This window comes from Vigna angularis, chromosome 3, assembly GCF_016808095.1.
Source record: "Vigna angularis cultivar LongXiaoDou No.4 chromosome 3, ASM1680809v1, whole genome shotgun sequence".
Taxonomy (NCBI): domain Eukaryota; kingdom Viridiplantae; phylum Streptophyta; class Magnoliopsida; order Fabales; family Fabaceae; genus Vigna; species Vigna angularis.
In genome coordinates, this window is record NC_068972.1 from 21,758,205 (window position 1) to 21,769,205 (window position 11,001).

Here is an 11,001-nt window from a genome sequence, read left to right on the forward strand (position 1 = left end):
TTTTTAAATCAAGAAAATTCATGATATTTCTAAATTCTTGAATAATAACGTCAAGTGTGAATTCGATGCAATTTAAATAAATTTTCCAATAACAGTTGTTGAAAATGTAACTACCAAGTTTGGACCATATTTAACCTAGAACTGAAGGAACAGACAAAAAATGAGTTAGAAATGATAGGTTTAGAATTAGGTCAGGTACACAAACATCAGCTACTGCTACGAAAATTTAAAAGAGAAATTGTTGATATCACATGAACTGAACTGAACAAGTATCCTAATAAGACTACTGAAATATTTTGAGATTTTAGGAATGTTATATAGTACTCCACACCTTACCCCTGCACGTTCCCTCGTGCCAACTTGTTTATACAATTGAACCAAACATGCAGTTGCCATAGCAGGAAATAGATTATAGACCATTCTGAGTTGTAATTATTCTAACATGATACTAAATCACTGCTGAATGTTTAGTAATCCAAGTTCCATCAGTATTAGGAATTCAATGCATTTAAAGACCAAATAACGACATAAGATACATAAGTTCATAAAACTGCATGTAATCATGCCATAGGCCATAGCCTTGGACGAATTTCTATGTAAATTACTCAGGAGAATAAGCATTTGATTAAGATACAAAATGCAATCTAGATAACAATCACCAACATTACATTTAAGCAGACCAGACAAATTCCACAAGTTACAGAGGCAGAAAGAAAGAAACACAGACAAGGCACACTACGTAGAACAACTGAAATACAACTGACCACAACTCACGATTCACAACTGAAACAGCCTTCGTAAGTTGCCACCCTGATGAACACATTGAACAATTCTTAGCAACTGCAGTGTAATGGCATGAAAAGATTATAGCACAAGTATTTGAATAATGACCAAGTAAGATCATACCTTAACATTTGGCATAGCATGGTCAACACTCCATGGAGATGGAAGATAAACCAGGAGAGAACTACTAGGACTAAGGAAATAAGCATAACTTGGATTGAACATTTCAGGGCTTTACTAGTAGGTGGAGTGACATGGATTGATCCTAAAATCTGAAGCGGATACTACAAAGACTAATAAAAATCCCTTCTTACTTTTCTTCGAAAAAAAACAGAAAAAGATACTGAAGGGTAAACTATACCCTCAATGAGGATTGCTAATACAAAATTAACAAAGAGAAACAAAATGACTAGGGGAAAAGAAAGACAGGTGAGAAAGGTAAGTAGCAAGCAAACTGAATAAACATGTAGAAGAAGACTGATATGGCACCTATGAGCACCATAAAATCATGTCAGGCAGAGAAGGCAAGCAAAAAGAAATTAGAATAGAAGATTGAATGATTAAGAACATTAGAAAGAAGAAACAGAGAGAGCGGACAGGGAAGGAGATGTGAGAATTTGAAATCATATACACAGTATCTAAAGCAAGAGACCTTCCTACGAGAGAACAAGGAAAAGTTAACTACTCTGTAAGGAGATGATGCTAAGAAATCTAAATCATATATTTAGGATGATTCAACTTGAATGAAACTTTCTTCAGGTCCAGTATATTAAAGTCCATCCCATGCCACTTCTACCCATCATTACCACCATTCTACATACCAACCATATTCACGGAAGCTTCCTTGCATGATCCACAGCAATGCCTGTTTTCAATAGATTCCTCCAGTACACACCCAGTTACCCTCTCCACAGCTAAGCTCCATCCACTTCCAAAATCAGGAGAATGTTGACCCACCATGACAGCCAAGATTGTCAAGGGTACCACCACAACCGAAAGCTACATAAACTTAGACTACTAGCTTACAAACGTTATTTGGTATCTACACATATCTAACACTAACCCACTTTCATTAAAAGGACTTTCTTACAGGAGCCTATTCCTCCTTGCATTTCAGTGGTCATTGATGTTAAGATTAAGAATCCGACACAGGGTCTTCGTAGCAGAATCAGCATTAACAAAGAGATCCCTAGTAAAAGGCAAATCCAAATGCTCCCTGGCAGGGGAAGAGGGTGCAGATTTAGCCACCGGGCGCATTTCAATCTCAGGGGAGGAACCAGGAAGATTAAGGGACACAGTCCTCTTTGGTTTGACAGAAAACTTGGGAATTGGTAAGGAACTAGGAGGTGGAGAATTTGAGTAGGTAGGACCAGCCCATAACTCAGAAAGCAAAAGATCAACACCACCAGGGACATCTTCTCTCTCTTTTCTCCTACAAGCTATACCATTGATGGGAATTGGGGTGCTCTTGGGAGTAACTTTTACTTTCCCAAACGTTTTGTAGTCAGAGTTAGGTGGTGATTTAGGGGAACCATGAGATTTCAAAGGAGATGGCAATATACCTGTCCTCCCAGACTCAAAAGTCCTGCAATTGATATCCCTAAAGCCCCTGGAAGGTGAACCCCCGAATCGAGCATGACCCTGGGACTTGGACCTGCTGTAGTATTGGTTCTTATGCTGCTCAACAACAAAAAGGGTCTCCATAACACCCACAATAACCGAGTCAAAGAGCGATTTACAGGTTATATCTACTAGATCCAAGTACTACAACTCAGTACAAGGTATCAAAGACCAGCCCAAAACCAAAATCTTTGCCGTTCTAGATAATCTCCCTCCCAAACCAAGCATGTAACCGAAAACCTTGTCCACCACAACTACAACACCCAGGTAGAAATCTCACCGGTTCAAATCAACCACAGAAGCTTTCTGACACTGGAAAAAAAGAGAGCAAAGAATACAAAAAAAAAGAATATTAAAACACTGCCATACAAATTATTTAAAAAAAAAATTGTACTTTCTTAGGCATCAAATCAACATTTTCTCAAGAGGGAGCACGAAAATTACCCATCACTGGAAGAGAAAAAAAATTCAAAAGGAGAACACGAGAAGGGTATGATAGTAGAGTTGGTTTTTGCTCAGAACTACAGTGGTTTTATGGTGTAGGTTAACTTGTATTTGATTTATGGTTTTGTTTGATTTAGTTTGGAAGCACTGAAAGTTGCATGGTTGGAAATGAAAAATCTACAAAAAAAACCAGCTCCCCAGCACTGGATCTGAAAATGAGATGAACCTCGTCATCACTCTATACACCAATATCATTATATATCTGTATTAGTTCATATTTAATTTAATTTAATTAATATAATATAATATAATGTGAGTGATAATAGGAGTGGTTGGTCTGGTCAATATGAGTTATGCTTTCATTTTTTTTTCTTTATTGCGTCACTCCTTTTAAATCATAATTTCCATCTCTCTCTTTTTTTTCTTCTTAATTAAATAATTACAACCAATATTGTGTAAATGCTGAGCTGGATTAGATTTGTGCAAGTGTTGAACCTTCAACAGGTACGACATGCACTGTACCTAAAGGTAACCTGCTGGTGCCGGTTTTTAATCCACCTTTGTGCATATCACCTGCTACGATGTACACGTGCCAGTTGGAGAGGTCTGTTCTTTACTTGGCAAGGTAAACTATAAAGGGATTAACTAAAGCAGTCTCAGAAAAAGTATATTTATGCTTTATTGTGTCCGCCGAAAGGTATGACATTGCCAAAAACCTACGTTTCCCCAATCTTATCAAAAATTCCAAATTTCACAAACACAATTTAAAATTAAAAAATGGGAAAATATTGAGATTTATTCTCTCAGTTTTATGAAAAACAAATTGTAGAAAAGTAATTATATATTGTTTTATTTTTTTTAAACATATTCAGTTTGAAAAATAAGGTGCCTTGAAAATATTTGTTAAAGACGAGATTAGTTATATTATTATTTCACCTTTTGAAAATATATAAAAATATTTGTTATTACTGAACATATTAACATGTTACAATTGCAAATGTATGTTGGATGGTGAAAAGGATGACATGTAAGGAGGAGCGCGTGTCGTTTTGTGTAACTAACGTAATTATAACATTGTTTAAAAATTTGTCTATATTTAGTTTTTTTTATGTAATTAGAGATGACAAAATCATTTTGTACTAAACTTAGCAGAAGTTAGAAATGAAAAAAAAGTTGATTTGTTTATTAATCATCAAAAATTTTAAACATTTGTTCAAAGTTCTCTTTCTATCCTCTATGACTTACCTTTTTTATGTTCTACTTTCAAAATTGAATTCAAATTTTTCAGTGTTCTTGATTTTTTATAACTTTTCTAAGTTGAATTTGTAATACTTTGTATTTAGGATATAATCATTTAAATGAGCGACAAACTATAAAAATATATATTTTGTTGGAAATTGAAACTATAAAAATATTCATGTCTAAAGTAGGTTCTTTATATTTTTCTAGTTTATGTTTTAGTTTGCTTCTTTCTGTTATTTCTTACTATCTCAATCTATCTTTAGTATTCATCTCTTAATTGTTTTTTACCTCAATCTTCATATGAATTACCTCACTTTAACTTTTTATCTTGTGTTCTAAAAAGCTTCATTTAGTTAAAGTGATTCATCTTTCATTATACTCTAACTTAGTCAATTTTCTAAATTATGCGTAATGTTTTGTTTTGTTTTATGTGAATGAAAATTTCTAATTTTGGACAACAAATAAATTCATTGATTAGGTAAAAAAAAACTTTGGATTATGTTTAGAAACTACCTTATTTGAAATTCTGTAACAAAAATTATAAACAAAACTAATTTCTAAATTTGTTATAAAATTATAAGGGAGTTTACTATTTTATTAATTTATATTATTTTTGGTTCACTATTTATTATAATCACTATGTTTATTAATTTAATTCATGGTCTACGAATGAAAAATCTCATAACTTAGATTTTAAAAATTTATAGTTATAGGATATGTTTATTACACGAATTTGAATTGTGTTTGGAGATGTCAAGTCTCCTACAATGCGTTGAATCGAGAATATTCTTTCATGGAAAAGGGTCAACGTAGGTTGAAAGCATAATGCAAAAGCCTTGGTTCTAAAAGTTTCATATCAGGATCAAGTAAGATAGGATCACCTTTAATGTGAGTTTAATTTTACTGTACAATTTTAGTTAAGTTTTAAAAACAATACTTTTAGTCTCAGTTATATATCGATTCAGTCTCTTATTAATCGAAAGTTAAAACGAATTAGTTTAGATTGAAAATTGAGATGGATCGTTTTAAACCAAAATTTGAGATGGACTATTTTAGATGGGAGATCAGATTGGGCTGTCTAGGACATAAGGTCTAGACCAATCGGTCTGGCTCGATAAATGAGATGGGTCAGCTTGTGCTAAAGATTGAGATAGGTCAATCTAAACCGAAGGACGAGATTGGTCAATCCAAATTGAAGGATGAGATTGGATTGTAGGTCGAGATGGGTCGGATTGAGCCAAATGTCGAGATAAGTTGACATAGATCGAAGATCGAGATGAGTATGCTCAAACCAAAGGTCAAGATAAGTCGACACAAGTTAATGGTTAAGACGAGCTAGCCAAAAAACAAGTTGAGACGAGCCCAACCAAACCGACTTAGATGACCCCGATCAAATTCGATGGGTTCTACCGAGTCAACCCGAGCGAAATTTGGTCGAATTCTGTAAAGTCAACCTCGACTGAATTTTATCACTCAACCACAACTGAAATTTGGCTTAATCTGGTCAAGTCGATCTTGGTTGAAATTCAACCTAACTCGACTAAGTGTGTCGCAACCAAAATTTGGTCGAGTCAACACTAGCTGAACTTTATCCAAATTTGGAAAATTTGTCCAAGCAAGCCCAATCAAATTCTAGTCGATTTTGTTGAAGATCGAGACATGTTAGCCTAAACCAAAGGTTTAATATTTTATTTAAAATTATTTATATTTTTTTTCATCGAATCTATGGTTGGTCTGACTCACGAGCTTTTATTGGCTTTTTGGTGCTGTGGACTTTTTTCATGTGGTTTTTTTCCTATACCACATGGATCAAGACTTGGCCAAGTTGACACCTTTAGTTAAACGTCGCTAGAAGAGGATTATGGTGGATTATAGCATGTTGAATGTAAAAGTGGGTTTCGGCCTAAAGGCCCGTGTATCGAAAGCTTTTCTTTCCTTTTTTTTAAGTTTGATTTTATTTTAAGTTTAAAAAAAAATCATTTTTCTCAAATTAATTAAACAACTTTCATCTTATGCAATGTCAAAGCACATTAAGGTCAATCTCATTATCTTAAAGATCAAGTTTACAAAAAAAAAGATTGAGTTTATTAATGGTAGAAGTGAAGCACGACCAATTCACACTATTACGAAATCTCTAAAGATCAAAAGATTTTAAAAGCTCAAGAAAATGTTTGGAGTTGTTTCAAACTTGAGTCTGAATTAATAGAAAATTGAGTTAATCTAAGGATTAAATATGTTTTTGATTCCTTAACTTTTAGTAAAAATTTGAATTAGTCTCTTTTTAAAACTTTGACTAAATTTAGTCTCTAAACTTTATAAATGCATGGATTTAGTCGTTTTAACCAAAATTTGTTAAGTTTATTTGATGTCTCAAATGCATTTCATGATAGCATTTGAGTTGTTTACATTGTTTGAAACATTTTTTTTCTTCTATATTAGTTGATAAACGTGTTTAAAACCTCAAATACACTTGACAAAATTTGGTTAAAAGAAATAAATTCACACAATTCTAAAGATCAGAGACTAAATTAGTCCAAAGTTTCCAAGATGGACTAATTTCAATTTTTACAAGTTAAAGGACAAAAAAACCCTTAATAAGTTATTAATGTAGACACTTGTATTAAAATATATAATTCATTTACACAAGATATAATATATGCATTTTCCTCAATTTTCTTGTTTTTTCTACTTTGCATCCTTAACAATAAGATGTCTTAATGGAAGGGTCCAAGGATAACAATACAGGAAAATTATTAAATAATAGTTAATTTAGAGATAAAAAATTAATTATTATATTGACTAAGTTTTATATTATTTTATAAACTAAAAATTATTAATATCTAAAATAGATATTGTTATTAATAAAATTTTATTTGTGAATTAAAATCTAAATTGGTTTTTAACATTAATTATTTACATTATAAATTAGTCTCTAAATTAATTAAGAACTAATTTAAAATTTAACAATAGTTTATAGTTAAAATTTTTGTAACTAATGTTATAAAACAACTTAAACCTAATTCATAAATCAATTATAGTTTTTTTAAAATAATAAAGATTATTTTAGATGTCTATAATTTTCAAATTATAAAATAATGTGTAACTTAATTAATATAATGACCAATTATTTTTTTACTGATAGTTATTCATTGATTTTTTTTATAGTGTAACCATTGAAATTTAGATGGTAAAAGAAAAAAAGTAGAGTGCACCTATTCCTAGCCAAGTCTATTATTATACCTTTTTGTGTAATTTATCACAATTGTTCTTCTTCCATATATGCAATTGTTTTGGATTAAATATGAAAAGATAATTAAAAATCTTATATAAAAAAAACGAAAGTATAAATTGTTTTATAACCCCTTTGATATACAATACATCATAAAGGAAAACGAAACCTTATGAATAAGATTAGTTACAAGAGAAAAATCAAGCTTTTACATGTCTTAAATAAAATATTTAATTATTAGTCCTTGCTAGAAAAGTTTTGAAGTTAGTCCTTCTTTTAAAAAAAGTTCTAAAGTGTATCAATTAAGTTACTTTTAGAAAAAAATTATTAAACAATATGACGCCTGTCAACATCAATATATTATCCTTTTAATTTTTTTTTGTAAAACATTTTGTTATTATATAACACTACCATTCAGGACAATGCTATGTGTTAATATTAAATGTGATTTCGTGATTTAAATTTAGTTTATATATATATATATATATATATATATATATATATATATATATATATATATATATATACTAAATTTTTTATTTCATATTAATTTTAGGTTTAATATTTATTTCGGTCTTTCGGTTTCTCAAGTATATTTAGAGTGGTTTTATTTTTCTTTAAAAATTCACAAACTTTCCATATTTTATAAAAACGGTTCACGTTTTTTTTAAAGCATTAAAAATGTTAATGACAAAACTGTAATAAATAAGTGTCCAACTTATTCAGTTTTGGAAGAGACAATTCTGTCCTGTGCATTTTTAAAACCCTAAGAAAAAAAGACAAACGTGAACCATTTTTAGAAAATATAAGACATATGAACTTAAAAAAAAGATAAAAACACTTTAAACACACCTAACACCTAACAAACCAAAGGACAAAATAGTAACATTTTTATTAAAAATAACTTTTAAACATATTACATTATTATATATTATTGATCCATGTTATCAACAAATGCATTACCCTTCATAACCATCCACAACTTGATTAATATTATTGCCCAGTTTTTAGTCAAAAAAATCTTCCATTATTATTGACGGTGGGTGGTTGCTTCATGAAGCAATGTTATTTTTCCGTATCCACAAAGTTTTGCTCTCAACTATGAAGATCTTAAATGTGAAGATGAGCATGACGATGTCGTATACTTCGATCCTGAATTCCTCTTCATAATTCCAAAGCTACAGTACTATAAAATCTTAATCCTCAAAATTCCTTTCAATTGCAGTACAAGTTTTCCATTTTATCATTCATTCTATTTGCTTAAAAGTCTTCGTTTTAATTAAAACATTTGAACGTTAAAACTGTACTGCATTTTATAAAACAATTAATTTTTTATCCAATAAATAATATTCAAGTGGCAAACATGTATCACTCTATGTGTAAGCAGAACAATGCTTAAGTGCAACACCTTTTGGCATTTGACAAAAAAATTTAATACCATTGAAAATAAAGGATCAAAATCACTCATAAGTAATATGATAAAACAGAATAAAAGTTTCCAACATTGACTATTTATAATTTTTTTTTAAAAAAACCAAAAATATATTTAACTCTTTAAATAAATTTGTCTAAAATTTAAGTTTTCTATACTCTTCCGGAGTCTTACTAACATAAATACGAAAACAACTAATATTTTGGATTTCGAGAATAAGCCTTTTGTAATATATGAAATGCATTTTATTGGAACTATCTTTTTAGAATATATTTTTAAAACAAGTTTATACGGACATATATTATACGTTCCAAAACGAACTTTTAGAAAGAAGACACATGAAATGTGTTATGGAACGAGGTTTGTGGAACAAAATTTTTTCCAGCAAGATTTGCAGAACATAAATGAAAGATTCCATAATGCATTTTCTAGTGAAAGGTGCATGGACGACTATGATCACAGCGTGGAGTGGCTCAGTGGGAAAGGATATTCTAATAATTTTCTTTTTAGTATCGAGTGTAAGTACTAATGACAGGGGTACAGGAAGATAAAACCTATTCGATATTCACAGATAATTGGGAGATATAGATGGAAAATTTGACACTTCCTTCCTAAACCTCAATAATTTCTATCTACACCGCAATATTTTTAAAAGAATTATTTTATTTTTAGTAAAGGTGACTTCTTAATTATTTATTCGGAAAATCTTTAAAAAAAAGCTTTCCAAAATTTGTATAATATAGAAAATACAGAAGTTGAGTAGAATAGGAATGTCTATAAAAGTGTGGCTGAGAGCTTTGTATGGGTTTGAATGGCCAAGAGAGGCACACTGAAAAGTGGAGTCTGACGGACTCTATTCGATTTGGATGGGCATCTTTTTATCTTATGTTCTGCCAAACAATAATAAAACTATCCTAATTTGCTACCTAGCTACCTGCCTGCACCTGCATGCCACTGCACTTACAGGAACCAACCACTTAAACAAACAATATTATAATTCTCAGGTTTTTTTCTATGACTCTGATGGTGTTAAATAACAAAGAAATGGTTATGTCGTGAGAGAGATGACAAAGATGAAAAGTGGTATTAGGAATGATCACTAAGATTTCAATATCCCAAGACAAAACTAAGAGGGATTCTATTCCTTTCCTTTCCCCCACAAACCTTTTAACGATTCCTCCTTCATACACCATCCTTTTCAACTCCCTATGTATATACATACATACATTCCCATTCTCTAACAATAACAATTTCTCCCTCCATTTTCATTTTTTTTCTCTCTAATTTGCTGCATCCAAACAGGGACTTATACTATGTTCGCCAAGACGCTCAAACCTTTCGCAGAAAAACCTTCCCAGCGCGGTGTCGTTTCATCGCCGCCGACCAAGAAGCTATTGAGACTTCCTCACGTCTTCTCCAAAATACTAGAGCTTCCTTGCTCCTCCTCCGACGACGTTTTCGTCGAGGAAACGCCGCACTTTTTTCGCTTCGTCGCGTCATGCAACGCCGGTGGCGTGCGAGCTCTGGCCATCGAGATTCTCCCGGGGATAACCAAAATCGTGATCAAGAGGATGGACGGCAGTGATGTGGCGGTGGCGGGTCAGCGGCAGTACAGTTCTCTAGGCGTTGGTCTCTGGCGGTTCCGACTTCCACCGGGGACCCAACCGGAGATGGTGACCGCCGTGTGCAGCGGCGGTAAGCTGATGGTTACCGTGCCCAAGAACAAAAACAGAGGAAACTGAATCAGAGGCGTGTGCTTTGCAAAGTGGTACTTTGTATATAAACTCTGCAACCGGCTTATGGCATGATCTTGGCTTTTTCTAATAAAATCACGGTTCTTTTTCACTTTGCCTATTTATTCGGCTATGATGGATCAGTTTTCAACTACTTCTTTAAATTTTACTCACTAGTTGTGTTCGTAAGGTTAACTTTGATTTCGTTAGTACCTAAAAGGCTTAGAGAACACGTATCGTGGTTTAAGAGAATTTAAAGAATTCTGATGCCTTACGTGGGGTCCTTAATATGCAAACTATCATTCTATTTCCACTCATTTGTTCCTATTCATCACTCAACAAGTCAAATCAAGTAAATTAAACGCATATAGTTTGATCAAAATTAAGAATTCAGGACTGATTTTAGAACAAAATTGTTAATTTATATATACTAACGCCTACTTTTAGGACTCTTTTGGTGGTTTGCACGATAAAATAAAATAATTTACAATTTTTTTTCTCAATAAAAAACTTGTATG

General features: G+C 31.9%; 2 protein-coding genes across 3 annotated transcripts; one reads left to right on the forward strand and one right to left on the reverse strand.

Annotated features, from left to right (window-relative positions):
- Window positions 1-541: 541 nt before the first annotated feature.
- Window positions 542-3,095, reverse strand: LOC108326387 (uncharacterized). Of its 2 annotated transcripts, XR_008247536.1 has the most exons (3): window positions 2,848-3,095; window positions 907-2,715; window positions 542-810 (listed from the first exon to the last, which is right to left on the reverse strand). XR_008247536.1 is itself a non-coding variant. In XM_052874106.1 (2 exons), exon 2 carries the CDS (start codon window positions 2,485-2,487, stop codon window positions 1,897-1,899), a length of 591 nt encoding a protein of 196 aa, XP_052730066.1. In that variant the 5' UTR covers window positions 2,488-2,715; window positions 2,848-3,095; the 3' UTR covers window positions 542-1,896. The 2 variants fall into 2 exon arrangements, 1 of the variants encoding a protein (XP_052730066.1); XM_052874106.1 differs by having other exon boundaries at window positions 542-2,715.
- Window positions 3,096-10,063: 6,968 nt separating this feature from the next.
- On the forward strand, window positions 10,064-10,492 carry LOC108326388 (uncharacterized). Its single transcript, XM_017559877.2, has one exon. It carries the CDS (start codon window positions 10,064-10,066, stop codon window positions 10,490-10,492), a length of 429 nt encoding a protein of 142 aa, XP_017415366.1.
- Window positions 10,493-11,001: the final 509 nt, after the last annotated feature.